The sequence below is a fragment of the Gamsiella multidivaricata genome, assembly GCF_025024155.1.
Source record: "Gamsiella multidivaricata strain RSA 2152 chromosome Unknown BC939scaffold_46, whole genome shotgun sequence".
NCBI classification, from domain to species: domain Eukaryota; kingdom Fungi; phylum Mortierellomycota; class Mortierellomycetes; order Mortierellales; family Mortierellaceae; genus Gamsiella; species Gamsiella multidivaricata.
Genome location: NW_026251754.1, coordinates 68000 through 95629, shown reverse-complemented (window position 1 = coordinate 95629; position 27630 = coordinate 68000). Strand labels below are relative to the sequence as shown.

Here is a 27630-nt window from a genome sequence, read left to right as displayed (position 1 = left end):
AGGTGGGACCTCGTTGCCTAGAAAAACGCGTATAAAAGACGCGACCCATTCCTCTCTTTTTATTTTTCATTCCATATCATCACATCCTCTGCTTTCAACAACCACACCAGCTTCCACAGCACTCTCCTTAACGCACCTATCCATCAATTAACCATGAAGTACACCATCCTTATCACCGCCTGCATTGCCCTGGTCCAGGCCGCGCCCCTGCTCTCGCACGCCACGAACACCAAGCCCATCCCCGACTCGTACATCGTCATCCTCAAGGACGGCAACACCGCCTCGTCTTTCCAGCCCAAGTTCGCTGATATTGCCAAGCGCCAGAACGGTGTTCGTGGCATCAAGCCCAAGATCCACCGCCAGTTCAAGGCCATCCCCGGATTCCATGCCTCGCTCAACAAGGCCGCCCTGAAGGAACTCCAGTCCTCCCCTGAGGTCGCCTACATCGAGCAGGACGCCATCGTCAAGATCACGGCCGAGCAGAGCAACCCTCCCTCCTGGGGTCTCACCCGTGTCTCCGAGCAGGACTTGGATTTGGAAAAGCCCTTTATTTACGATGATGCTGCAGGCGAGGGTATTACCGCCTATGTGGTCGACACCGGAGTTTATGCGGGCCACTCTGAGTTCGGAGGACGCGCCAAGCTCGCTGCCAACTTTATCGAAGGCTCCGCCAACACGGATGAGAACGGCCACGGCACTCACGTCTCCGGCACCATCGGAGGCACCAAGTACGGTGTGGCCAAGAAGGTCAACATTGTCGGTGTCAAGGTCCTCGACGCCCAGGGATCCGGTGCCACCTCTGGCGTCGTTGCAGGCATGGACTGGGTTGCTCAGAACGCAACTCCCGGCAAGTCTGTTGTAAACATGTCTTTGGGTGGTGGCAAGTCCCAGGCTATTGACGATGCGGCCGGTCGTCTGTTTGCTGCCAACATCCCTCTAATCGTCGCTGCAGGCAACGACGAGAACCAGGACGCCTGCGATGGCTCGCCCTCCGGTGCGGCCAACACACTCACGGTTGCCGCATCGGACAACACTGACACCACCGCGTCATTCACCTCGTACGGATCCTGTGTCGAGATCTTTGGACCTGGTGTCGACATTACCTCGTCTTGGATCGGTGGCGCCAACGCCAAGAACACGATCTCGGGCACTTCGATGGCGACTCCCCATGTGGTCGGTGTTGCTGCGTTGTACCTCTCTCAGGGTGGTATCGACTCTGCACAGGCTTTGTTCGACAAGCTCACTAGCACCTCGACTCCCGACAAGATCCAGGGTGACCTCAAGGGATCGCCCAACAAGCTGGTCTACAACGGCGGTGCCAACTAAGGTGGACACTTTTTATTTTTCATGCAGGTCATGGACCCTCCCCCCCCCCCCCCTTTCCTTCGATGCCATGCTGGATCCCATGGACGTACAAGGACGATTTATTAGTTGATTTTATGAGACCGATTTTATGGATAAAGTAGCAGTTTGGTCAGGCACCATCAGAGCAACGATAGGACTCTGTTTTCTTACACTAGCTTGTCTAATAAACCCTGATTACTAAGTAAATAAATAAAAAAAGGAAAAAAAAAGAAAAGTGTCGATCGCCAAGAGAAAGAACAGTGAGCAGAAGATGACGGTTCCTGAGCCGCTTGCGATGAAGATAATTATCTGCCTGTGTTTGATGGCGTGTGATGACGGCAGCGGCGGTGCAACCGATCGTTTGGCATTTTTTGGGTTGGGTTGGGTTGGGTTGGGTTGGGGGACACAACAGCGCAGCTGCCGGGAGAATGTCATTTTTCTTGACCGGCCCGCTCATCCCATCACAGCTCCTTCATTCCCCTCTCTTTCATTCACACACTCTCATTGCTGTAAACACCTCTCTCCCTCTCTCTCTTTCACTTTCCCTCCTCCTCTACCGGAAACCTCCCCCTTCCCTGCCACAACCACCCAACCATGTCCTCCACCGAAGGCGCCTTAGCCGCAACCCCCGTCGACAACAAAGCCATCAACAACACCCCCACGATCTGGTACCTGGCCTACGGCAGCAACATGGACCCCAAGGTCCTCACGGGCCGACGCAAGATCCAGCCCATCGAGTCCAGGCCCGTGATCGTCCCCAATTACTGGCTCAGCTTCGATATCGGTGGGATACCCTTTATCGAACCCTGCTTCGCCTCCATCCTCAAGATGGATTCCTCTCGTTTGCATGAAAAGGCATATGCGCTCCATGTCCATTCAAGGACCCAGCATGGACGGGAATTCCTCTGGGACGAGTCACACCCAGACCACCCCCAGCGCTCGTACCCGCCTGTGCTCCAGGGCGTAGTCCATCGCATCACCCTGCGCGATTGGCAGCTTGTCATTCAATCTGAGGTAACTGACGAAGGAGGAGGAGGGGGAGGGGAGTGACATTGCGAAACATCCATGGAAAGAGTTGCAGATAAGATAAAGAGGTTCTGGGGACGGGGGAGAAAAGGGAGCATACATTTTAGTCAGCGGACCACCACCACCTTGAGGAATGCAGAAATGTGAATCGACCAATTAAAGCCAATATGTATATGCATTTCTTTCTTTTTCCTGCAGGGAGGATGGGGCTACGACGTCCCCACGGGCTACAACCAGATCGAGGTCGACTGTGTGGTCGTCGGCTCTAAAGAACACCTCTCGGCCCATGTCCTCGAGGCCCGTCCGCTCTCCGTCAAGACCCACTGTCAACCCACGGCCCGGTACAAGAGCCTCCTCACCGCCGGCGCAGCCCATCACAGTCTCGACCCCGCCTATCAACGCTACCTCGCCGGCATCGTCCCCTACGAATGCACAGGACTCCGCTCCCGCATCGCCCGGTCGATCTTCACGGTCGTGAGCTCCCCGTTGATGATCATGTTCGCCATCATGTTCTGGAGGAACAAGGGCAAATCTGCGGACCAGCTCAAGCGACCACCTTACTGGGCCGCATGGTGCTTTGATAGGGCGGCGAGGTTCTCGGGAGGGATGCATGATTATCTCATTGCCCCGATCTTCGGATCCGGACGCCGCTCGAGCCCAGCACACCAGGCCATCGTCAGGAGGAGGATCCAGGACACGATGGAGGAGGCCAAGTCTCTGGGACAGCTTCAGCAGCAGCGTGAGGTTGAGGTCGAGAAGGAGAGCAAGGCTTTGAAGATGGCTGAGAAGGCCGTGGAGAGCGTGGCGGAGTAAAAAAAAAAGAAAAGAAAAGAAAAAGGTAGAGGTTGGGACAACTTGCCAGCTGTTTTCAAAAAATAAAAACCCGTAATATTCTTATATTCTCAAACGGTATCGTATACCATACGACCATACGCAACGCCATTGCATCGATGTTATCATCCTGTCTCAAATGGGCGAAGCAAGCACTGTGATTTGAAACAATAGGTAAGAAGGAAGGTAGGGAGGTGGGAAATGCTGAAGCCGTGTGCGGAGCAAAAAAAACAACTCTCTTGAGCAAGACCTTCCTTCCTATTTCGTTCCGTTTCCATGGCCACATGTCCATACCACTTTAACGTCGAACCGTCCACAAGATCCCCCTCCACATCCCATGCTCTCAATAAACCGCATTCAAAGTGTGCTTTTTACTTATTTATTTTTGCAATTCATATGTTGTTGTTGTTGTTGTTGTTGTTGTTGTTGTTGTTGTTGTTGTTGTTGTTGTTGTTGTCGCTGTTGTTGTTTTTTTCATCATCACTCCATCCCCGCCAGAAGCGGGTCATCCTCACTGACCCTCCGATCTTCCAGCGATCGCTTCATCCAGGCCTTCGCAGACCCCAACGCCGCCTGTGACCGTTGCTGCAGATACGCCGACTTGCTCGAAGTCGATCCCGTCGATCCCGCCGACTCTGTCGACCTCGTCGAACCCGACGGCGATAACATCCCACTCGGTGGCATGCCCGTCACTGGAGGCGTCGGCGGCAACGTCGATGCTAGCGTCAACGCATCCTTATCCGTTCCCCCGGCCCCCGTCGTCGACGCCATCATCACCGTGGTCGTCATGGCGGTCGTTGGCATCGACGTCGGCATCGGCGTCGGCATGTTCTCGAACGGCCGACCAAGCGGGTACAAATCTACCTCCTTCCGGTTGCTTCCAGAAGAGGTCATTGACCCCATCCCGGCCGTACTATTCGTCGATGACGGCGACCGCACCAACCCCATTCTCGGCAATGGCTCCCTTTGCTGCTGCTGCTCTCGCTGCTCCCGCTGCTCTCGTAATTCCTGTAGCTGCTGAACCTGTTCCTGCAACTCCTGCGCTGGCGACATCTTCTGCACATTGCCCTTACTACTACCACCAATGCCATTGTTGCCACTCGACACACTTCCAGCCCGGCGCCGGTTTCCCAAATACGTGCCAACACTATCCAGCGAGAACTTGGACGATGACTTGGTCAATCCACCACCCACTCCTCCTCCACCACCGCCACCACCACCTCCTCCTCCTTCCTGTTGATCCTCCTCGCTGCTTCGACTCGTGATTTTCTTCAACAACAAATCCCTCTTTTGCTTTAGGCCCAACAAACTGTCGCCGCTGTTCTTCCGTCCATGCTCCTTGGGGCTGCGTGTACCCTTACCTTCGTCGCCCTCCCTCTTACCGCTGACATCCCCATTCTCATCCCGGACCTGACCCTTCCTGCCCTTCTTATCCACGTTAAAAAAATTCGCCAGGTTACCCTGCACCTGCGAAATCGAACTTCCTGACCGAGCGCTGCTGTTCCCCTCCAAGATCCCCGCGATCCCGATATGTGACGATGACGACGAGCCCAAACTACCCCTGCGCCTCAAGTCCTCCTCCCTCGGCCCCTTTTTCCCGCTGCTCCCGTCTGTATTCGCGGTCGAGGACGTCATATCCCATTTCTTGATCCCTGTAGTCTTTGGAAACGTATCAAACTCGCTTCTCCGTGCTCCGCCCTTGTCGCTCCCCCCACTGCCCTTGCGGTTCTTCTCCACAGGACTCTGCAGTGACTGATACAGCGGGTCATTTCCCGTCGGCGACACCGCATGGTCCTCTCCCTCACTCTCTTTCGAATCCTCACTTCCCGGCGACTCCAGGCTCGCAAGCACACGCAACGAGCTCGTCGACGTCTTCTTGGCCGGCCCGTTCATCGGCGACACCGTCAATGTCCTCGACCCCAGCGTCTCTGCCGAATCATTCAGCGCCGACAACTTTGGAATGACCGATGGCAGTTTCGAAGAACCGGCGCTGCCGGTCGCAGTAATCGTGCTGCCGCTACTACTACTACTGCTGCTGCTGTTGGTCAAATGGGACGTCACCGGGGGCGATGTCCTGATCGCCGTCGCGATCGATGTCGCCACCGTCGGCTTCGTGTTCAGCTTCAAAGGATCCGGGACCGAATCCGAGGAGGATGCCGCTGTTGACGAAGACTTTGAGAAATGTGCCTGAGAGAACCGCTTGAACTTGGACGCAATCGACGAGCTCGACATGACGCTCGCATTGCTGCTGCTGTTGTTGTTCTGATGATGTAGGTACATACCCGTCACCGGCGGGGTCGACGCAGCCCTCGGAGTCGATTCCGAATCCAGATCCGAATCCGTGTCTGATGAGCTCCACGATTGCTTCCTGCGTACTGCACTTAACTGTGGTGGAGATGCATGCTCCGAACTGAAGGAACTCTCGCTACCCCTCCTGCGTCCTGCTGCTCCCTTGCGTTCACTGGCCTTCCCAGTCTTGGCCGTCACTGTCGAATCCGCATCACTATCATCGACCGGTTCCGACGGTACCTCCTCATCCCCCTCAAAGATACCTCCAGTTCCATGTGAATCAAAGAACGGAAAGTCATCCATGTTCGGCAACACAATCGCCTCGACCATCGCTTCCCGGATCTTTGTCTCGATCGCACTCAACACCATGTTCAGCTTAATCGCCTTGTCCGCCACGATCGGCTCAATCACAATATCCATCTCTGGCGGTTCCTGGAACCCGATCCAGAACCGATTCGTCGGTGGGGCCTTGATTTTGAGTGTCATCATCCCCGAGATCGACTTGACAAGGACCGCCAGGACAATGGTCACCTTCACAGGCTTGGGTCCCGACAAGCCCAAGCCGACGTCGACCTCGATCTCGACCCTGATGCCTCCACGGTACGACAGATGGAACTCTGCTGTGAGCTCTCCATTCATGGTGAGTTCGTGCAACCTTGTCCGGGTGATGTAGGGGATGCTGTGGCCAACATCGAACGACTTGACCTTGATCTCGCCCAGGAACGAAGGTCGCTTCAACTTCAAGGTCTTACGGGTGATCTTTTGGATAAGGACGTCCTGGATCTTCTTCGTCTTGTAGACGCCCAAGAAGATGCGTCCGAGGAAAGAGTTGAACCAGCGGGTGTGCTCGTGGTGTTTGTCGGAATGGAGGATCCGGATATGGTTCTGGATCGCCTCCAGGTCGAATTGAGCCTTGTCCTGGATCTTTTGCCTCGTCCCAGGCTTCCTCAGCTTGGACGCATACAATAGAGCGATGTACCTAAAAAAAGAAAACCGTGGGGGGGGGGTGGAGAAAAACGATGATACTATTAATACCGCATATCTTTTTGTTTTCCCATTTGCGGATCGAATGGTGTAAAGTATAAACACACCGCAAACAAGGATCATGCAAATCAATCAACCAATGCATATTTATATAAAAAACACACTTACCAATCCTCCTTGATGACTGGAGTATGGATAAAGATGTAGTATTCATCCTGTCCATTGTCGAGAATACTCGTTGAGGCCGGCGCGTCTGCCTTTCGCTTGATCTGGATGGGATGCTCCTTGTTAAAGACCTCGTTATCGGGCAGATTCCTCGGATAGATCCTGACCTCGTACAGCGTCATCGGTACCACGGCCTTACAATCCCGCTGCTGATCGCTCTCGTACAGGAACAAGGTGTCATATCGCAGGACCGCATAATACGAATCCTTTGGCCGTGCATTCTTTGGCTGGAACAGCATGTTCGTCATATAGTCCGAGATCGATTCCGCAGTCGGTCCCAGTCGAGGCACCCGTGTCATCCGTACGTATCCCTCCCTGTTGAGATTCGGATCCGACTGCATCGGCACATCCGGCTCCCGACCCACTGCAGCTTTCAGACTCTGTGTTGCTGCCGTCTCGCCCATAACCGTGCCCTCATCATCCTCGTTGTCGTCGTCGTCGTTATTCCCGTTACTATCAGTCTCATCCTCGCTTCCAGAGCTGTCCTGATGATGATGATGGTTGTCCCTGTCCTTGTCCCTGGTCGTACTGAACACTGCGGGAGCCGAGACCGTAGAGTTGGATGAAGAGATTGCGGTCGCGGCAGAGGATGAAGCCGAGTGATCGGTAGTAGTAGACCGAGCCTTTCCAGCTCTCCTGCGCCGTACACTCCCATTCGGTGCCTTGTCTGCTCCTGCAGCTATCGCGGTGAGATCGGAGGCGGCCTGGACATGGGCGGGGTGGAGGGTTCTTTCGATCTCGTCCTGGAGGATGGTGGGCGCGGGCAAGTCTGTGGGCCTGGGTTTGGAAGAGTCGAACTTTGGCAGACGGATCCAGAGGAAGGCGAGGGTGAGGAAGAGGGTGAGGGGGATGAAGGTGATGCCGCCCAGCAGGTAGAAGAACAGGTAGGGGTGCATTGTGAAATTGTGAAAGAGGGTATCGATGGAGAGGCAGAGTCAAGGAAAGAGACAGTCGGCAGCAGGGAGACTGCTGAGAAGGCTTTATTTCACAAACAAAAGATGGGAAGAGAGAAAGAGAGAAAGAGAGAGAGAGTGTGTGTGTATGTACAAGAAAAGAGGGGAGGAGGATGTGGTGTGCAGGAGCACAAGGAGCTGCAACAGCTGCAGCAGCGGTGGGTGGAGAGAAGAGGTTACTGTTGGGGGGGATTGGGATGCAGACCAGCGGGAATGGGATGGGATGGATGGAATGGGCTGGGCGGAATGAGCCGGCGATGGCGACTTGCGGGGGGAGGGGGAAGGGGATGAACTGGAGGAAGAAGAAGAGGAAGAGAAGAAGAGAAAGAAGAGGACGACAGGGGTGGGAGATAGAGTGGGTGATGATGATGACGGTGATGATGATGGGGCCAGTCCGTGGGCGAGGGGAAGGTCTCGGCATGGGCATCATACCAGCATCATGGGGGCAGAGTGCGGTCCATGCATGCAAATGCTATCACTACATAGACTACTTGGTGGCAACCAACCGAGTGATGATCATCCAGATCTCCCTCCCCCTTCTTTCCTTTGTCACAAAAAAGGAGCAGAGGGATCACCTCCACCTCCACCTCCACCTTTACTTTCACCTTCACCGCCACGAACCAGACCATCGCCATGACCATCATCATGACGACCCACCCATCATCCACACCCCTCCCTCTCTTCTGCCTCTGTTGCCCTGCACAGCAGTGTACATACAAGTCCCGCCAGAGTGGACATTATGTCATATCCTATATCCCTCAATGCACAATGCACAAATGCACGGACATTTCCCCCCCCCCTCTCCCCCTATACCACCATCTGAACCATCCTGATTGGTCCGTCAAAAGACCAGGGGTAACCAGCCTGGACACCCTCGCCTAAACACTATACTCGCAGATTCCTAGGAGGGGGGGATTTCTTTCGTCTCCTTTTTCTCGGCCTGTCAAGGACGCATTCGCACATGCAACATGCACATGTACCTGCAGCAGACATGCCATGCTTCACCATATTACTCTCTAGTCGTTTGTTGTTGCTGTTGTTGCTGTTGTTGCTGTTGTTTGTTGATATTGATATTGATATTGATATTAGTAGTATTATTATTATCACTATTACTTTTATTATTATCATCGATAGGCATCATGGGGTTGTTGTCTATTAAGAAGCGGCGTGGCGGGGGATAAGACGTGTATATACAAAGGGATAGGGGGATGGGGGAATAGGATAGGATAGGGTAGTCAGGAAACGACCAGGCTGTGGGGGGTGTCATGAACAGACGGATATTATAAATATACAAAATAATAATAAAAAATAATAAAAAGTAAAAAATAAAAAGAGGCGGATTTAAGCGATCCTGACAGGCATCGGGGGCGCCGGCTGGGCCAGGGGCACAAAGTCCTTGATGATCATCGAGTCACAGTCCGGCGAGAACAGCCTCCGCCCGTTCCTCGGCCTCAACGGCTCCACCACCAAACTCTTCTTCCCCATCGCCGGTGCAAGAGGCATCGGCATCGACATCGACATCGGCATCGGCATAGGCGGCGGTGGTGGTGGGACCTTCATCGTCCCCGCAGCCAACCGCTTCTTCTGCGACACCTTCACCCTCACCTTCGGTCCACCCTGCTGTCTCTGCTGCTTCAACTCACTCAACTTCTGCATCATCCGCTGGTGCTCCAACAGATGCTCTTGCAGCTGGTGATACTGCGCCTGCAGCTGCTGATGCAGCTCCTCTGGCGACAACGCCACCATCATCTGCTGCTGCGAGGTCGACGACAGCGACGACGTCGACGACGGCCCATCATCTTCCTCCTCCTCTTCCTCCTCGATCTCGGGCTCCACAAAGCTCATACACATTCCCTCGAACCGATCAAGCCCCAGGATATTCAGCTCATGCTCCAATTGCTCCAGCTCCTGCTGCTTCTCCTGCTCGATCCGCTTCTGTCGGTCCTCCTCATCCTCAAACTCCTCCTTCAGATCCAACACCCGGACCTGGTTCATCTCCGGCACCTCATCATCTTCAATCTCCTCCTTCAGATCATACCACTTGTTGAAATCCTCATGCGTCGGCTCGTACTCGATCCGCTCCTGAACTTGCCTCTGCTGTCGCTGCAACAACTGCGCATGCACCCGTCGGGCCCCACTGCTACGGCCCTGACTCTCCCCAAGTCGATTCATCAGCTTGGCCTGCATCCGCCAGTCCTCCTCCATGTCCACACGCTCCTGGATCGTAAAGTGATCCCGCTTCTGCAGCTCCTGTGCCGACTGCAGAACCGTCGGTGAGAGCAACGTGCATCGGCGCGTCGCCTTCTTGGCCGCCATCTCGGTCGAAGACATCACAGGTCCCGCCATCGGTGAATTCGGGAGCGACATCGTCACTGCATGAACAGACTCTGCTCCTCCGTCCTGCGAGTGTTGACGCACATGCTTGGAAAGATGACATTGTGGACGGTGGTGGAACGAGGACTTGGTGCCGGGACTCATGACCTTGTCCTTGTCCGTCTCGGCGGCCCCGGTCTCCGCAATGGGTTCGAGTCCGCGGTTGTGGACATGATGGTGGTTATTAAAGTGCACGCGCGCACGACCGTTGTCGGAACTGGCGCGACCCGCTGCTGTGGCGGCGGTGGTGGTGGTGGTGGCGGTGGTGGTTGTGGCGGGAGCAGTAGTATTAGGAGTAGAAGTAGCTGCAATAGGGATAGGCTTGAAGGGGAAATTGGCGTTCTTGTGATGATAAATGAGCCATTCGCGTTCGACGGGCGAGGCATCCCGGAGTCGGTACGCGAGATCTTCATTCTCGACCATCTGCCACAGGGTCTTGACTGTTCGTGCATACTCTTGCGCCTAATACCATTCACCCAATTCACGTAAGAAAGAAAAAGAAAAAAAAGGTGTCAATATCTTTTGTCCCACATTCCAAAAAAAAAAAAAAAAAAAAAAAAAAAAGAGCAGTAGCTTATGTAAAACAAGAAACATGAAGAGAGGGGCGGTGTGAAGGAAGAGAGCACAAAGTTTTTGTTTCGCATACCTTGGTCTCAAGCATAGCCAGGTTCTCCGCCGAGGTTGTGTTGCCCGTCGAGATGGCCTTCAAAGCATTCGGCGACTTGACCTGAGCATGCGTCAACAGCGGCTGCTGCGGCTGCGGCTGCGGCAGAGGCTGGGGCAGAGGCTGGGGCAGAGGCTGGGACGTCGTCTGAGTCTGCTCCGAGTTCCGTCGCAGATGCCTCGAGGTCAAGTAATTCAGATTCCTGCTCAGACTCTGTCGACTCTCTATGCGCTGACCCGGTTGAGGACAGCTCCTCATCTCCGTGATCTGTGTCGGCAACGAGTTGTAGGACCTGCTCGCGAATGGCTGCTGCAGGGACGATCGTCGGAGAGGGAATGCTCCTGGGACGGTCACTGCAGAGGGTGTGAGGGAGAGTGAATGGTATTTTGCATGGCGGTTGCGGTACTGGCTCAGATCTTCCGCATCCGTGTTGCTGGGTGGTGTAGCGATGGCAGCAACCATCGTGCGGGACATGCCAAGACAGGTCGTTGTGGCAGCCGAGATCATGTCCTGGGAGATGGCTGGGAGGAGGTTATCGTCCTCATCATCTTCGATTTCAGAAGTGGTGGCACTGGGAGGGACATAGGGGATGAGCGTGGGCTGGGAAGAGTTGCGCAGGGGAGGGTATCCGATGCCAGGGATGTAGACGTTTGTGGGGGTGGGGGATCTCTTTTTCTTGCCGCGTCTTCTCTTGAACCACTCCTTTGCGTTCAGAAGCTTGGCCATCTTTGTGTCAGTGGGAGTGTGTAGTGTGTGAGAGAGAGAGAGAGGAAAGAGAGTGAGGGTGGTGGGTGTAGCTGAAGGAATGTTGAGGGTGAGGGTGAGAGTGTGAAGGAATGTGGGTGTGGGTGAGAGCTGGTATTAGTGGCGGGAGAGTAATAAAGAAAGGGAATAAAAAGTGGCGGGTTCGACTGAGATTGGATGGATGGAGGGTGCTAGTGGGCACTAGTGGTAGTATAGCTGTGGTAGTAGTAGTAGCAGTAGTAGTCGTAGTAGTAGCAATGGTGATAGCAGCAGCAATATGTGTGAGTGTATGTTATGTACAGGCAAGAGGAATGCGAAAAAGATGGGTGCTGAAGAAGAGGGCCGTCCCTATTTATGGTCCCCCCTCCCCCCCGCCAGCGGGGCAGTGGTGGACCGTCGTGCAGCGGAGGGGTGCAGACACAAACACCGCGGGCGCCTCTGTTTCTGCTTATTATTTCTGTGTCAGGCACAGTCGGGGGTATCGGCGACTATTTGTTTTGGCCCGTCCTGACTGTGTGCGACCATTCCATTTGTAAGACCATCGCATCAGCACCACACGGACCATGCAGCACCACTAACCTATCTGAAGCCTAGTCTGCACCCAGCAGCACCGGCAACAGCACATTGCAGACTAGACTACACTACTCTCTCTCTCGCCCTCACTCACGCGCAGTCTTTTCTCTTCCTTCTTCACTTCACTTTTCTTGTCTCCCTCCTTTGCTCGCTTGCTTGCTTCCAAAACCCAATAGAAGAAGAAGGTCATGGTCATGGTCGTGGTCATGCTCAACAATTTCCCAATTGCATATTTTTATTTCTATTTCTTATTCCTCACTGTATTGGACTGTATAGGACTCTATTGTATCTTATTCCGCCATTGGAATACTTTTTTACCGTTAGGTAAACATGGTTCCCCTCCCCCTCTCCCATGCATATGCTTTTTTTTTTTGCTCCCATTGTTCTTGTTCAGTCTTCGCTATTCTTTCTCGGACAAAGTCTAGACTAGACTACAGGACATGGTATTCTGATCATGGGGGGCGAGTTTATCTTGTAGACTAGTCCCAGTTCAGTCCAGCTCGATTTTATCGCAGTCTCGTGTTGCGCGGCAACTTCTTTTTTTTCTTTTTTACGATTCTTCTTTCAGTATGCGTCGATGTGAATCACAATGTTTATTCTCCCATGCAGCATATTGTCTCTTCCTTGCTGTCAAAGAGTCAGACACTCCCCTTGGAAGCAAACACCAGTTGGGGGAGCAGTGCTCGGACTGGCAGGAAAGAGCCCAAGGGTTGTGTGCAATTGAAACCTATTGTGTCCCAGACAACAGCAGACCCTTATCCTCGCTTGATCGGGCATCCCCTCTCCCCAGTCCCAGACTGTCTGCACTTCTGGCTCCGGGCAGAGATCGGATGATGGCGCAAAAGGAACCCTTCCCCCCCACCTCCAGGGACGGATGGGAACAATTAAGAAATAAGAATCGGAGGGAAAACCCGCTAAATAAGATAACAATAATGCCCTAGTCGGCATGAACTATCGAAATCGGACCAATGGCTGGCTGGGGAAACACTAGCTCACTAGCTCCTGTTCCTGGACACGGATGGGATGGGGGGTGGGCGTGAATGTCCAGACGTGTTGCTGCTGCAAGGGAACCAATTGAATTCGGGGAGCCGGGTCTTATCCTTCCCTCGCTTTTTTTTTTTTTCTGTCTTTCCCTCGCTTTTCCCCTTCCCTCGCTTTCTTTGTTGTGTATTGTGTATATAGAAAAGGAAGGAGATACGTACAACAACAAAAACTGCGGTGCAACGAATGCCTCCCCACGTTTTTTCTTTTCTTTTTTTCTTTCTTCTCGGGGGAAATGGACAGAGACGATGTGGGGGCACCCGATTTCTTCGCCACCGCTCTTTAGGAGATAATAATAATCACTCTCGAGACAAGGAACATAGGAACATAGGAACATAGAAATTATTTCCCTCCTCCACTCGATCCTCCTCCTCCCCGCCCCTCCCTTTCCCCCATCCACCAGCCATCCTATCGCTCAGAGCTCCAACGCGTCTGCTCGCAAAATCCTGCGAGCAAACTTCCGCTTCTGGACAAAAAATTGCCCTCAACCGCTCACACTCTCTCTCTCTCAGATTATCATACCCCCCCCCCCTCAGCCTCTGTTGGCTCATTTTTATTCATACTCCATCGGGCTGCATCCGCTCCCGCTCTCAGGGGGAGGAGGGGGGCGATAGTGTGACCCTTCCCCTTCCCTCGCTCTGATGCATGCAGCCCTAACAACCGCTCTTGAAAATAAAAATGTAGAAAAAAAAAATTTCCTTGTTTGAAACGCGTCGCCGCCTCCTCCTCATCTTCCCATTGTGTCTGTCCTGCAACTGGGAAATAAAATCTCTGCTATTCTAGTCCTGTTCATCTTAACAAAGAGACTTACGGGATACTGCACTCGTAATTACATTTAATTTGAACGCCCTGGGGGGGGGTTTCTTCCCTGTCTCGCCGTCCGAACCTGTCTACAACACGAGCTCGAGCGAAGACTCAGGACCCGGGACTGGAATGTGCATGTGTGACATGAGGAATGACTAAGCATGATCTTCTTAGAAGGAAAAGAACCCCCCCTCCCCGCCGGGCGCGTGTCTGCCTTGACACGGGCATGGGCATGGGCATGGGCGTGGGTGTTGCGTCGCGTTGTGAACAGACAGTTTCTGATTCTTTGTATAAATAATTTATCTGATAATAAGGCGGCATGTGCACTGCACGCCGTTCGTTCAATTGAAGAAAGGATGGGGGAATAGGGGAGTCGGAGCATTTCTTTCCATGTCCGATCGATCATGAAGGACCCTGCTTTGTACACTCGACTCTCAAAGCGAGCGGAGAGGAGGATGGAGCCCTTGTTTGTGTAGCCTAGGCCTGCTTGTGTACCCATGAACAGCACAGGAATGACTCTGTAGAAAACAACAGTCAGGAGGCGGAAGGAAGCCTCGTCCCCTGGACGTCCCACATTCCTCGGATGGGACAAAGAGGTTCTTCGTCGTCATTGTGTTTGTGTGGATGCTGTAAGTAAGCATCGTCGCTTAGTAAAAAAAAAAAAAAGATTCCCTGCCTCGTGGCAAGGTTCATCACCCAACCCTGCCCTAACCTAGACTATCGTTCGTCATGGGCTCGATCCATCATCGACGACCACCTCTCCCCGTCCTCCTCCGCTCTCCCATCCCATCGAGAGAAGAAAGATACATTGCTTCCTTGGAATGTGTACCCTTTCCAGAGGAATTCCCGTGAAATTCTTGCACCCCATCCACCTCCCTCGATCACCTCCGTTCCCTTGCTCGATCGACTCTTCCACGGCCATTCTCTCTCTCCCTATTCCGCAGGGGTGCTCCTCCTCGGGAGAGGGGGGAGGGAAGTCTCTTGTCTCTTTACACCGAGGTTTTTTAAATAAGCAACTTGCCACAGTACACAATGTACGTACGAGGCAGGGCACACGTTCCTCACGCACATACACACACATAAAAAAAGACACCAGCACAGCACCACAAAACATACCCTTTTTATGTTTTGCTCTCCTCTCCTCTTTTCTCCTTCGGTGTCACACGGGGCGCCGCCGCCAGGGACCCATGTCTCAATCGGACCAAGAGCGTGCCTGCTCTTCAGGATCCAGATTACCCTCATCTCCCCTCCTCGGGACATCACGTCAATGCACTGTATGCACAGACATACCTTTCTTACTTTTTTTCTTTTTGTCTCTTCTTTCTTTCTTTGTATGCGTGGATGTATGTATGTGTGTGTGTAGTCTATGAATGAATACGTCTATAAAAATATACATACCAACCATGATATACCGAACTTAAATGTTTACATATACACACACACCCCTTGCGCGAAACCCATCGGAATGTTACAAGACTTTTTTTTTTTTTTTTTTTTTTTTTTTTTACATCTGTGCACACATATCGATGTCAGGGGTGGATTGAGCACAAGCATTCAGTAAGCTCGTCAGAGCCCGAGACCTATCCCCCTTTCCCTTTTTCCTTTCTTTCTATAGCTATAGCTCAGCTAATCCAGCCAGGTACATACAATATATACATACATACACTCACATACGCACACAAAGAGAGAGAGAGAGAGGGGGGGGCTTCCGAGGAAAACTCACAAAGGTTAAACTATCTATGTACTCGTTACGTTACGTTACAAGGGCTGCAGTCTACTCAATGTAGGTACACCCAAAAGAGCCTCTTTTTTTTAAAAAAAAAAGACACCCCTCCAATCCAACCACTCACAAACTCAAGACTGTTCTGGTTCCGATCAAAAAGCTCTTGAGGAATCCTCCTCCGTGGAGGATTAAATGTTTGGGGAGTTCGAGTGAGGAAAGAGAAGGAGGAGCCAGAGAGGTTGTGAAATCCATTGGGGGGCCGAGATTGATCCAAGATTTCTTAGGGCTATGGTCACACAAACGGATGGAAATGGGCTTAAGAGTTCTACAACACCCCCCCCCCTAACTAGCTATTTTCTTTCTTTTAGAGAAAAAAGAACCTCCCTAGACTTTTATGCCGTCAAGGGATCAGCCCAGTTCGTCCTCGATGTTGATGTGCCTACGTATCAAAACCATTGCTTTCCTAAACTGAAGAGGAATCAATTCACCACCACCTCCTCCTCCTCCTCCTCCACCATCACCACCACCACTACTATTACTACTGCCACTACTACTTCCACTGCTTCTGCTCCATCTGCCGCTACTGCTGCTGCTCTAATTTTCATCCGCCAGCATCGTCGCTGATTAGAATATGTCATGTCCACATCGTTTTGATTTATTGAAACCATCCAAGCGCCCTTGAGGCTCAACACGGTTATTCTCCCAGGTCTTGACTTTTGTTTCGCTCCAGGATCACAGAGCTCTCGACAAGTTCTCTTCCTCTGGGAGGGAAAACCCCTCCCCCCTCCCCCCGTGCGCAAGCGGCTTATCCTCTGGGTATCCCCTCCTCGTGCCTCCAACTGCGAGACCTCCGTTTGCTGCTGACACTGTCCAATCGAGCACGAGCACTGTGTCCTGAAAGAACCGACTGATACGTTGAGGGGGTCGGCTCGGCTATGGCAGGGGCAGGCAAGAAAGAGTAGCGATCGCGATGGTCTGATGCCGATATCTGCCGGTCCTGATCTAACTGTGCTTCCTGAAATACACCAAACACGTCGTAATACCGTCTCAAGACTCGAATGAATCGTCGGTGGAGCTCTAAATACCCTGTACTGCATTCCCTGAGCTCCCGGAGGGCCCTGCCACAAAGAAACCTGAACAGATCTTCGTCCAAAAGACCCATCTCCTGCGTGAATTCCAAAAGATCCATGTTGGTTTTGGACGGCGTCCCTGTGTGTGCGGTCGGGTAGCCAAGCCTAAAAGTTGAGTCTGCCAGGAGTTTGAGACCATCCAAGCGGCCGGCATTGAACCTTCCAGTATCTCGAGCTTTTGTATGTGCGGAAAGGAATTATGGCCTATGGGTCTCCATGCCCAAGAAACACGGGGGATTGATCTCTGGGAATATCTGCATTCGATTTCCCCGATTGTATTTCATTCTCTTCCCAGTCGCAGCTCGAATAGTCGAGGCAAATGTGGACGTAGACTCGATCGCACTCCTGGCATAGTAAGGTGCCGCTGGAGCAGACGAGGCTACAGAAGCGGCGGAGGAAGCTGGAGAATCAGCAGCAGAGGGGGGAGAGGAGGCTGAGCCATCTTTAAAACCAAGTGGCCGCAGACCACCAGCATCTTGGACATAGTCGTCTTCACCGTCGTCAAACTCTTCATAATTATTGTCATCGCAGTCCTCCGCCCTGAGCTCTTCGCCTTCACTGGTGTCTTCATCGCTACCATCATAGCCATCCATTTCCTGGCCACCAAAACAGGTGTCAGAGCGAGAGTATCTGTCGTTGATATCAGAGCAGGAGTAGCTATCATTGATGCCGGAGCTGTCTCCAATGCCGTTCCATGGCAATTCACTGTCGTCGCCAACGCGACCTCTTTTCCTTGGACTTGATGAATTGGATGACCGCCACGATGGCAGGGCTTCATACATCTGGGTGGACATTGACGACGCTGTCGTTGTGGACCCATATAAAACCTGCTGCTCATGAAAAAGAGTAGATTTCGCAACTGTGTTTTCCGAGGATAGAGATCCCTGACAATGCGCAAAAGTATCGGTAAAGGCCTCAGGAGGGAGATATGACGATTTCGACGCACGATCATTGGAGCATAGACCTTGCGTTTCCACGATCGCGCTCAGGAAACCAATGGGTGCCCCATGACAGTACTTGGAAAACCCCAGAGAAGACCGAGGAGGCCCACCAGTGCCTGTCTTGGTCGTCCTGGACGCGGATATCGTTTGAGTGTTCATATAATCATTGGAGTAAACAGCTTTGCCAGTATTAAATATTTTCTGATGAAGGATGGCCAGGCCAGTGGGCCCTGCAGCGCAGGGTGCGAGATCCTCAGTAGCGACAATTCCGCCAGAGAAGCTGTCCTGAAGACTAGCACGCGGGACCGCGTTCTTTTTCTTCATGCGGACAGGGTTCCAGCACTCCAGGTGTTCGCAGCTCGATGAGCGAAGCGTAAGAGATGGGCTTCGATCGAAGTTGCCTGCGTGGATTCGAAGGCCAGCAGTCGACCCGGTCTCGGCGTCTGTTTGTGTGTGTGTGAGAGAGAGAGAGAGAGAGAGAGGAATCTTCTCCATGTTACTTTCACATCGAAAACAGATAGCTCGCCACACACGTTAGCCTATAAAGAGTCCCTGCACTGCTTGCCTTTTCGAAGTCGAGTAGTAGCGGTCTCCCATGGTCTACACTTTTGGCGCTTTATGGGCGGGACAGAGCCCTCCATAGGGGCCTCGCGCACGACGATGTCTGACTCCCAAAGATCAAGCGAATCCATCAGGTCGACCGGTTCATAGTTTTCATCCTCTCGGTCAATAAAGTCCCCACTGTCCAGGGAGTGTTTGAACATGATGTTGTCGTAGCCCGATTCGTTCGGTCGAGGAGCTGTGTCGTTCTGTAAAGAGATCGATATTGGAATAGGATCATGGAGATGGGACTCAATGGGCATCGTTAAACGGCGGAGCATGATCGCCAGGCACAATCTCCAGGCAGGCAGAGAATAGCACTGTGGCAGAGAAAAATAGAGGAACGGTAGTATTGAATCCAACGAGTGATCTAATAAGAATAATGGCGATGAATGATAACTAGAATGATAGCGATGAACGGGCGGATGCGACAGAATTCCCATCCAAAGAGAGGAAAGCCAAAAAAAAAAAAAAAAAAAAAAAAAAAAAGAAGGTAGCGTAGCAGTGAGGTGAGAAAGCAGCAGCAGCAGCAGTGGTAGCATATCTAACCACGGCTTCTTTTTGTTCAAGGAAATTATTTGCGGTGTGGCAAAAAGAAAAAAAAAAAAGACCCATGATAAACCATCGTGCCAGCTATGAAGCAAAGATCCACATTCGGGGCATGCTTGGGGCAGATGGGGCGAATCCGTGCCCATTGGAGGGGAACTGTGGTACCTCAGATTCATTTATTTTTACACGCCCAAACAGTATAGATCCTATTTCTACCTGGTTACTCCTCATGATGCCAGCCAGAACAATACGCATCCCCCCTTCCACGTAACGGTAAGCATACCTTGCCTGTATCTGGTATATCTGCAGCGGTTGAGGATAGCGAACTAAACAATTTCAAGGCAGAGAGAGAAAGGGTGGGCCGTAGATCCAGCGCGAGGTAATCGGCGCAGACTATTCGTTCAATTTGTTTGTGCCATGCTATCCGTGGCACGAACATGACCAGGCTTATGGGCGGTACCAGAGGAAGCAGTAAGGTGGTTAATGACATGGATTGATGTCCGTAAGAGGTGGTTGTGATGATTGGCTGTGGGAAACGGTGGCAACGAGAAAGAAAAAGGACAACGTTGTTTTATTGGGATAGACAGACTAGACTCACATCCATAGCTACAGCACCAGCGGAGCAGGAAGCCTGGAAGCGCGACTCAAAATGGTACATGGAATCCGCAGAACCAATAACTATGAAGCCTACTCATCGCAGAGTCCCTCCCTCCTACTCCTCACCAGCAATACACTCATTCCACACAACGCCTATCCCGAGCTGAGCGACCCTTGTGTCCGAGCAACCAAGTCAGCTTCCCTGCCTTGGTTGGGCGAAGCCAAGGTATGTCAACCCCTCAGAGCCCTACTTCTGACAATGTAAAATCCACATATACCACTAATACACCGTTAGGGGCGGGGGGGGGGGGGGGGGGGGATCCCAGGCAGATTTTTACTAATTGTCTACCGGTCCTCTGGCTGCAAAGGTCGCTGCAACGGTTGGGCACTATCCCATCGTCCGTTTATCGTCGATTTTCGGCCAAGAACTACGGTAACTGAGAATTCTCATATGCTTGCTACCCCTCTCCTTATTAAGAGTAACGATATAACAGCAAAATATGCTGAGATTGGGTGAGAACCAATTTCAATCAAATACCAGCAAAAGTAGCGGCACCTTTTTTTTAATACCATGTACCATTGCACCATGTGAAGCTGATGCGTGAGCGACCATGCTCCGTTGTCTCATTGTGACATTAGCACGCGTACTCACCCTGAGTACCGTCTCCTCTTCACCTCTTCATTCTCCTTATCCTTTGTGGTCGTCCAAGTGGTAACTCAAGTTTCGCTTCCAATTTATTAACTTATACAAGCTTTTTTCCCTTCTCATTTTCTCCGTCCTATGCTTGCATGTCTGCATTACATTTATGTTTTCACACTGCGATGAGGCAATGCTCAGTGACATGCTCATTTAATGAGAGGATATTATATCAGGATATCCTGTCGAATTGACAAGAAGCTACCAATAGTCAGTATATCATAGCATATCAACAAAAACAAATACTTTATTCAATATCCTTGCCATCCTTATCCTTCAAAATACCTATGAACTGCTTGATACTCTTTCCTGACTGGGCATGCTCATCACTCAGATGCTGGATGGCTTGCTCGCGGAGGATACACTGCGAGGCTATCATTCGATCAATCTCGTTCCTGATGACCTTGCGCTCGTTGATATACCGCTCTTCGGAACGGTATGCCAATTTGAGTCTTCACATCGAACCCAAGAAGTCGATCATGCTTCTTGGCCTCTTCGTATCGTTGGTACTCATTCAACACCTTCCGTACTGTTGCCGCATTTCGATCAAACTCGAACCGCTTCTGCCGTCCTGATGCCGCTCTTGGCTCGGACTCCGAGGTGCAGAGAATACTTGTCAGTGGCGGTGGGATTGTTGAAGTTGCTTGTGAGATCGCTGGTGCTGCTGGAGAAGCTGCTGGCGAGGACGCAAGGGTATCGCTGCTGTTGTTGAACATTTTCAACATGGACTGTAAGGAGGCAATGACTGAATTGTCGATGCCAGTCGCTGCAGGCGCCAATGGCTGCAAAACCACGACAATCAACTGCTGCAGCAAGCGCGCCTGCCGGGCTGTCTGCTCCTTAGAAGCCTGCGCTACAGTTAGCCTCGTCTGCAGAAGCTCTTGTTGCACGGCAAGGAAGTTCTGCTGGATCTGCTGGATCTGCTGCTCCTGCTGTTGCTGCTGTAGACGCTGGTGCTGCTGTAATGTCGTAAAATTGTTGATACTGTCGATCCTTACATTTTCTATAGCCTGCACAAGGGCGGGCACATCTCCATCATGAACCGTCAGTGGTGATCCCTGGTCTTCTTTCATGGTACTGAGTAGATCATCGCTGTACTTTTTGAATTGTGCGCCTTCGAAGATGTCGTGGTGTAGGATGTGGTTCGTGGCGCCATCTCTGAGGAATAAAACGGCGTCCTGAAGAATAGCTCGACGGAACCAGAGCAAAAGACAAAGGAAGCCTTCCTTGGCGATATTAAAATATGAATGCACCTTCGCTTTGAATCTCTGGGGCTTTTTCTTCTTCTTCTTACCCAGTTCTGGCTCCTCCATCTTCGCCGTGCGATATATCTCGTCAATAATCGACTGGGAACTCTCCGGCAAATCCAGCATGATCCTGTCGCATTTTTTTCTCCAAGCGGCCCGATCCTCTTCTGCACACTGGCCTTCTACCCAAGGGAACACGAGACGCTGAAGTTCCAGCGGAGGGGTTAAGCAGTCCCGTGCGAGATGGTATCGCGCATTGTGAAAACCGGCTATAGCAAAAACTCTCAGAATCTCGAGACCTGAAAGGTAATACTGCATCTTGCTATGAGCCCAATGTCCCATTCGCGCAAGGTGGTTGACAGGCAAGCCCATAAATTGCAATTCCTGTGCTCCACAATGTCGACCGGCGTGAGTGGCTCGACCCGATAGGACCTCACACAAGTCAAACGCTGCCTTCACTGACCTCCACTGCGTCGCGTAGTCGACTTCTGTTAGTCGATCCCCTGCTACTACGAGTTTGATTTTGGGCCACTCATCGAGCTTTTGAAAATCGGGAAGGGGCTCGCCACGCATCTAGATACAATAGATACAATGAAATTTCTTCTCGATAAGCAATATTCATTTGCCACCCTCTTCCTCCCTTGTAGTTTCTTCGATCTGTTTCTTCAACCCAAAGCTTACATGAAAACGTTCGAATAGGTAAAACGTGGTTGCACCAACGCCGCAGCGCAGGTAATTTCTGTGACGCAAGACCATTGCAAACTCCGTCTGCATATCAGGCTGTGACTTGCCTCCACGAAGACAGAACGCTAGGCCATGCACCTTGCATGCGGTGCTGTTGACTGTGATGTTGAGGGTTTCACGGAAGCAGTCGGCTAGGTCCATGCGTCGGAGACTCTCGTCTCGAAAAAAGGCTTGGTGTCGAAGGTTGATGCACATCCGATCTCGAATAAGGGACACGCGCAAGTTCCAAGGCTTCCATCCTTTCCAGAGTACAGCCATCATTTTAAGAAAGTCGTCGATCGTGTATCCATCACGCAATGCGCAGTATACACCGCGGTCGGGTCAAGGTGTCACTTTGTCCTCGACGAGCTTCCGATAATACGCATCTCTGGCATTCGTGACTTCCTTGCAGCCACACGGTTTTGAATGCGGGTTCCTTCCAGCCTTCCGTTGATTGTCCTACTCGTGGACCAATGCCTTCAAGGCTGCCTCAACTGTTTCCTTGCCAACAGGCACGCGGATTCGGTACGGACTAGGCACGCTATACTCGTCAAACATATCATCTGACGCAGCGTGAGAGTCCACCTCAGACTCGTTTTCAGTAGTGTCGTCGGTCGCGTTGTCAGGCTCCTTATCCATCTCTAGTGGCGCCATTATAAGGAGTTAATGCAATGTGACAATGTAGTCAGTAATGACTATCTTTAAATGCCACTCTCCAATGTCCCTCTGGGCTTTTTTCATTTGACACGAATACCTGAGAAAAATTCGACTCTCGCTGCATTTGCTTCCACCGCTGCCTCCACGGGGTTTACCGCAGGATCATGCATTGTTGCACCGATGACACCACTATAGCCTTTCTCGAGGTCGACAAGAACAATCTTCGTACGCGTGAAAATCCGTTCCTCGAGGAAGCGCACAGTCTTCTTCGGCTCAACAATGTAATCGTTCTCAAAGAGCTCGTCGCAAAATTGCTACAAAAACAAAGTGAGTTAGTGGAATGCCGCTGTGGTGTAGTGGCTCTATATCAGGTAAAAGTACTAGCTGTGAATATGTTGCTCAATAAAAGTCTCTTCTGCTTTACGAAGTCTCTACATAATAATTATCTTACGGTATATGGATAAAGCTCCAGATGTGGGGGCACTGGTAAGAGATCTTTCAACGATGAGGATAATAAAGACAGCAAAACTATTTACGAGAATAAGAAAGGCGACAACACACTCGGGTTAGGGATCTGCAAGGTCAAAGGGACTCTGTCTTGACTCCTGTGTCCAGACGTCGGCATCGAGGGGTACTGTTCTTGATCCTCCGCTCTTGTTCGTTATGAGACCATGATCATTACCTGTCGTGGGGGCAGGCAGGTAATGTGAGCGGACTCGCAGGAACACTTGGGGGGGCACTAGAGGTGCAGCAGTTCAGACGCACGGGTCCCGTCTCTACTCTTGCTGGGCGATATGCTATGAAGGCCAGCTGTGGCAGAGTATACCGATCGAAGGGTACAGTGTGTTGGGACAGGGATGCGTGGAGCGACTTGGAGTGTCGTGCGGGGGCAAGTGTTGAGCAAAGTATAGTGAGGAAACAGACCAGGAACCATTTGGTCCTGTCGTTCTGTGATATTTATTGACCAAAGAAAATCTCTATAAATGCAAACCCTATTGACTCTTGTCTAATTGCATGTCCTTCTACTTGCACATCCTGTAACTGCACGTGCAGCACGTGCCTGGTATGATCGTATGAGTGTCCTGTACATATTCCTCCCATCGTGTCATATCAGGTGTTGTGTCCGTCCCTTGTACCTGGATACCCCGTCTATACTCCGTGTGGGTTTACCACACCACACCGCCTTGAGAAGCTCGCGCTTGAATCAAGCGGTAACATTTCTTACCCCCCAGTCCACGATGTGGTGCGCATATTGTCTCATTGTCCTCGTTCGAATTTTCTCTCTGTTCGCTTTCATTTGTTCAACCTTGCCCACAATCTTAAGAGTCCTCTCCGATGGCTGATTTCCTATAACGGTTTCGCGCTGCTGGCTACCGGAAGATTCGCCGAGTTCCTCCCCGCCAATTTCTCCACCGTCATTAACACCAGTGTTGACATAGGTAGGATTTGGCTGTGCTCGACTACTCAGTGGTGGTCGTCAGGCGTATTCTCTCCTGCCATCCTGCCATTTTCTTCTCTTGATGAGCTGCTGCGCGCCAGTTTCGCCCGGACCTCCTGACCGTTGTGGTGCCTTTGCATTGTGTCTCCTCTTGCAAGACTGCAGCCTCCCCGGGACACTCGGCTGCTGAGACATTCGCAAAGATGAAGTTACTGCTACACTCTGGTAGCACAAGAAAGCGCGCCGCACCTAAGTTAAATTCAGTTCAAAGAAGAAAACAAGGACAAAGAAGTCGTATTACCTCTGATATCAACTGTTGTTGCTGCTGCCGCTGTTCTGGCTGTGGCTCTGCAGGTTGTGCTGGTTGTGGCTCCGATAATTGCTGCTGTTAAGGCGTACGTTCTGGAATTGTTGGTTGACTCTGGGAGGATATAGAAAAACGGGCGGGTTCGATGTTGCAAAGAATAATGATGACTCGCACGTATTGCAAACGTTTACCAAGGTCGGAAGCATGAGCTCTTTCTGTTGCTTGGGCGCGTTCTAATGGCACCAACACGAAAAAAAAGGAGAGGAGCTAGATTTATATACTACACGCACGCGCTGCTCATGCTTTCAACCAGACGATCTCATTGCGCCGACGTGCCTGTTGGTCCTTATTCTGTTTTCCTCGAGCCATAATGAATTAATGTTTGCGCTTGTATTTGTGTTTATGTTTCTATGGAGAATCGTTGAATGGGCTGGTAACGTGTAAATGTGTAAACTGCAAGCGTGAATGGGTAAACGAGTAAATGGAGCATGAATAATCCACCATTGTTCATCAGGACCTGGCGATAAACCTTTCCATTACTACTGATCCAATCAAGCTGTTTTATGTACTGTAATACTGTACTTCAAAGTCTGGTGGATTGGTGAATTGATTCTTAAATGGCGTTGACACGGAGATATGTGTATGAATAGGTGAGCTGAATGTGCAGGGGCAAACCCATTAACAGGGAAGGGAGCGTTTTTATTTCTCACGTTCACCTGTGACTAGGAAGCATGCGCCTGACTATGCTCCAGTGGGGTAGCGTGCGGCAGATTAAGCTATTGCACAGAATAGCTTGCTCGAAATCTTGATTTTTGAGATTTTGATACAGTGCACAACAGGCCACTGATCTTGGCCTTGGAAAAGAACTTGACGGCTTTTGCGGTATGAACCTTGGTATTGTCATGCTGAAAAATGAATGTCGTCGGATCCATGTCATACCAATCCCCGGATTAGAGAACATAGGAATCAGTGTTTCTCAAAAATATTCGACTTTTATTCGACTCGTGCTAGGCCAATGTAACTGTCGAATCGAATTTCGAATTTCATTCGAATTTTACATTGGCCTAGCACGAGTCGAATAAAAGTCGAATATTTTTGAGAAACACTGATAGGAATTGAGGACATCCGCGTACGCCTCAGCGGTGATCCTGTCCCCAACAGGCATCCCCTACGCCGTAATAGGGGATACAACCTCAGATCATCATTTTGCCGCCGCCACCTTGCTTGGTTTTCTTGATTTGAAACACCCTGGTCGTCTTGTCCTCGGGCTTTTTGTAGTAAAACTCCCTTCCGAATGACCCCATCCTGCTAATTATGCTTTCGTCCGATCACGCCATTGCTCAGCAGTCCAATGTAAATGGACGCGAGCGACTTTGTGCCGATTCTTGATTTGATCGTCCGTCAAAACAGACTTCCTAGGCTTGACGTACCCTTTCAAATTTTGCTATCTAAGAATCTAAGATAGTTCCGGATGGTCTGCACATGGACGTGAACACCTTGTGTCGAAAGAACAAGTTCCTGACCATCATGTAGAGTTAAAAGTTTTCCGCTGGACATTTTCCGGGCTTAAAGAATCTTAGTGGCCTTGGAAACCTTTGGAAGCCTGTCTCTTTTCTTGATGGGAATATAGTACTCGTATGGTCCTTTAAACTTGGATACCATTCCGATCGATATACGGAGGGTTTGGGAGTTCTCATGAACGGTTTTTCCTTGTTTGAGGAGGACAAGAGCTTTTCGCCTTGGTTGATTCCGGCAGGGACTTCATGTTAAGGCGCGAAGTTGTTGAGAGTGAATATGAAGGGGGATGCAGTGTTGGAGTTGTTATATGCAAAAAAAAAAAGTTCACATGGACCTGAGACATTAGATCTTTCTCGAAACTCGCATAGTGGTGGACGCCACTGAGGTTCCGGAGCATTCGAATGTACGAGCGCAAAGTCATGAAGGAAAAAGAACTTTTTGTTGAGCACTGTAAATAAAGTCTGCTCCTCTCGACGCATCGATTCCCATGGGAATCGTTCAGAATGGCGAATGGTGGATGAGAAAGGGGGAGATTGGCATTAGGCATTCATCGAGTTAAAAAAACCTCGCCTCATTAAACATCTCTGCAAAATAAATTCTCACACACTGACGCAAGAATCGAAAAAATTTCATGGATATGGAATACGAAAAAAAAATGCGTTCAAAATTTTCTCAGAACCTGGCCAAAACCTCCCTCAGAACCTCGCACTGACCCTCAACTTTGAACGCATTTTCTTTCCTCTGACCAGAGAAGCGCATTCATCGTACCAAATGAACAACCACTCATATTTTTTCTTTTCTTTCACTAAGGTGTACTTCTTCAGCAACAGGACTCGTTCGTCACTTCAAACTCTACTCGCCATATGAAAACTAATCGCTACAACGACATCAGCATGATACCACGAAGGATTTCTAAAGTAAGCAACCGGACATCAGCACTCCCTGGACAATTTCCTCTGACAAGGATCGCCTTCACAAACCTGCACGACCCCAAGGAGCGTAGATGATAATTTCAACAAACACTAACACATTAGTCTCCATTCTGGAACAAGTAACCTGTAAGACTGGACGGGATGTCTCTATTCTTTGGGTACTCTCTTGAACATCTGCTTTTATGTACGCTTCCCCAACGCTTTGTTTCCTTTATTTCTATTCTTTTTTCTTTGTTTTACTACATAGATGAGAGGATCTCCATAAACAAAAAAGAAAAAAGAAAAAAAAGAAAAAAAGTACAAGGAAGCGACAAAATGGAGAAAGGAAAAGTTAAGAAAAAGAAGTATCTTTTTAGACCGCCAGCACGATGCCTGGGTGATTGAAAAGATAATGTAAAGATATATGAAGAATGAAAGAAAAAAAAAAAGTTGCTTACTACGGGAAGAAGCAAGCAACTGAGGGAAAAAAAAAAAGATTGAAAGAGAAACGAAAGAAGGAAAAATAAAAAAAAAAGGTTGAATTGGCGAAACTGTGATCCTGCTTGCGATTGACCACGATCGTCGATACGTCTGAATGTCAAATTGTTTGTGCGGTTGTTGAGTAGCTCCTTTGAATGATATGGGTTCCGTAGGTGATACGTGCGCTTGCTGCATATGAAAAAAAGGTTGGTCAAAGCGCTTGTGTACACTTGTGGCCTAGTGATTTGTTGTTACCGGTAT

General features: G+C 50.7%; 10 protein-coding genes across 10 annotated transcripts; 3 read left to right on the top strand and 7 right to left on the bottom strand.

Annotated features, from left to right (window-relative positions):
* Positions 1-798: 798 nt before the first annotated feature.
* Positions 799-1361, top strand: BC939DRAFT_456022 (peptidase S8/S53 subtilisin kexin sedolisin). Its single transcript, XM_051556280.1, has one exon. It carries the CDS (start codon positions 817-819, stop codon positions 1324-1326), a length of 510 nt encoding a protein of 169 aa, XP_051410674.1. The 5' UTR covers positions 799-816; the 3' UTR covers positions 1327-1361.
* Positions 1362-1715: 354 nt separating this feature from the next.
* On the top strand, positions 1716-3264 carry BC939DRAFT_456021 (uncharacterized protein). The gene is made up of 2 exons (XM_051556279.1): positions 1716-2358; positions 2569-3264. The coding sequence occupies exons 1-2, from the start codon at positions 1939-1941 to the stop codon at positions 3181-3183; spliced, it is 1035 nt and encodes a 344-aa protein (XP_051410673.1). The 5' UTR covers positions 1716-1938; the 3' UTR covers positions 3184-3264.
* On the bottom strand, positions 3114-3657 carry BC939DRAFT_456019 (uncharacterized protein). The gene has a single exon (XM_051556278.1). The coding sequence runs from the start codon at positions 3491-3493 to the stop codon at positions 3239-3241; it is 255 nt and encodes an 84-aa protein (XP_051410672.1). The 5' UTR covers positions 3494-3657; the 3' UTR covers positions 3114-3238.
* Positions 3636-4420, bottom strand: BC939DRAFT_456018 (uncharacterized protein). The gene has a single exon (XM_051556277.1). The coding sequence runs from the start codon at positions 4252-4254 to the stop codon at positions 3682-3684; it is 573 nt and encodes a 190-aa protein (XP_051410671.1). The 5' UTR covers positions 4255-4420; the 3' UTR covers positions 3636-3681.
* An 807-nt stretch (positions 4421-5227) lies between these two features.
* BC939DRAFT_494159 (putative integral membrane protein conserved region-domain-containing protein) lies at positions 5228-8012 on the bottom strand (the record flags this gene model as incomplete). Its single annotated transcript, XM_051559592.1, has 3 exons — positions 6643-8012; positions 5731-6469; positions 5228-5569 (listed from the first exon to the last, which is right to left on the bottom strand). Exons 1-3 carry the CDS (start codon positions 7593-7595, stop codon positions 5228-5230), a joined length of 2034 nt encoding a protein of 677 aa, XP_051410670.1. The 5' UTR covers positions 7596-8012.
* A 742-nt stretch (positions 8013-8754) lies between these two features.
* On the bottom strand, positions 8755-11757 carry BC939DRAFT_456016 (uncharacterized protein). The gene is given in 3 exon segments (XM_051556276.1): positions 8755-10487; positions 10672-10787; positions 10800-11757. 3 exon segments carry the CDS (start codon positions 11413-11415, stop codon positions 8994-8996), a joined length of 2226 nt encoding a protein of 741 aa, XP_051410669.1. The 5' UTR covers positions 11416-11757; the 3' UTR covers positions 8755-8993.
* A 2493-nt stretch (positions 11758-14250) lies between these two features.
* BC939DRAFT_209664 (uncharacterized protein) lies at positions 14251-15324 on the top strand. The gene has a single exon (XM_051550689.1). The coding sequence runs from the start codon at positions 14673-14675 to the stop codon at positions 15219-15221; it is 549 nt and encodes a 182-aa protein (XP_051410668.1). The 5' UTR covers positions 14251-14672; the 3' UTR covers positions 15222-15324.
* Positions 15325-15915: 591 nt separating this feature from the next.
* On the bottom strand, positions 15916-16786 carry BC939DRAFT_209658 (uncharacterized protein). Its single transcript, XM_051550688.1, has one exon. It carries the CDS (start codon positions 16669-16671, stop codon positions 16054-16056), a length of 618 nt encoding a protein of 205 aa, XP_051410667.1. The 5' UTR covers positions 16672-16786; the 3' UTR covers positions 15916-16053.
* Positions 16787-18508, bottom strand: BC939DRAFT_518551 (uncharacterized protein; the record flags this gene model as incomplete). The annotated part of the gene is made up of 2 exons (XM_051561184.1): positions 16787-18088; positions 18250-18508. 2 exons carry the CDS (start codon positions 18506-18508, stop codon positions 16902-16904), a joined length of 1446 nt encoding a protein of 481 aa, XP_051410666.1. The 3' UTR covers positions 16787-16901.
* Positions 18509-22438: 3930 nt separating this feature from the next.
* On the bottom strand, positions 22439-23966 carry BC939DRAFT_518549 (uncharacterized protein; the record flags this gene model as incomplete). Its single annotated transcript, XM_051561183.1, has 5 exons — positions 22439-22699; positions 22813-23029; positions 23398-23454; positions 23742-23775; positions 23941-23966. 5 exons carry the CDS (start codon positions 23964-23966, stop codon positions 22518-22520), a joined length of 516 nt encoding a protein of 171 aa, XP_051410665.1. The 3' UTR covers positions 22439-22517.
* Positions 23967-27630: the final 3664 nt, after the last annotated feature.

Coding starts and splice junctions, on each gene's coding strand:
- BC939DRAFT_456022 (XM_051556280.1), top strand. CDS start 817: ATGGACTGGGTTGCTCAGAACGCAACTCCCGGCAAGTCTGTTGTAAAC.
- BC939DRAFT_456021 (XM_051556279.1), top strand. CDS start 1,939: ATGTCCTCCACCGAAGGCGCCTTAGCCGCAACCCCCGTCGACAACAAA. Junction 2,359..2,568: donor AGCTTGTCATTCAATCTGAG/GTAACTGACGAA, acceptor TTTTTCCTGCAG/GGAGGATGGGGCTACGACGT.
- BC939DRAFT_456019 (XM_051556278.1), bottom strand. CDS start 3,493: ATGGACATGTGGCCATGGAAACGGAACGAAATAGGAAGGAAGGTCTTG.
- BC939DRAFT_456018 (XM_051556277.1), bottom strand. CDS start 4,254: ATGTCGCCAGCGCAGGAGTTGCAGGAACAGGTTCAGCAGCTACAGGAA.
- BC939DRAFT_456016 (XM_051556276.1), bottom strand. CDS start 11,415: ATGGCCAAGCTTCTGAACGCAAAGGAGTGGTTCAAGAGAAGACGCGGC. Junction 10,488..10,671: donor TGGCTATGCTTGAGACCAAG/GTATGCGAAACA, acceptor GAATGGTATTAG/GCGCAAGAGTATGCACGAAC.
- BC939DRAFT_209664 (XM_051550689.1), top strand. CDS start 14,673: ATGTGTACCCTTTCCAGAGGAATTCCCGTGAAATTCTTGCACCCCATC.
- BC939DRAFT_209658 (XM_051550688.1), bottom strand. CDS start 16,671: ATGCAGTACAGGGTATTTAGAGCTCCACCGACGATTCATTCGAGTCTT.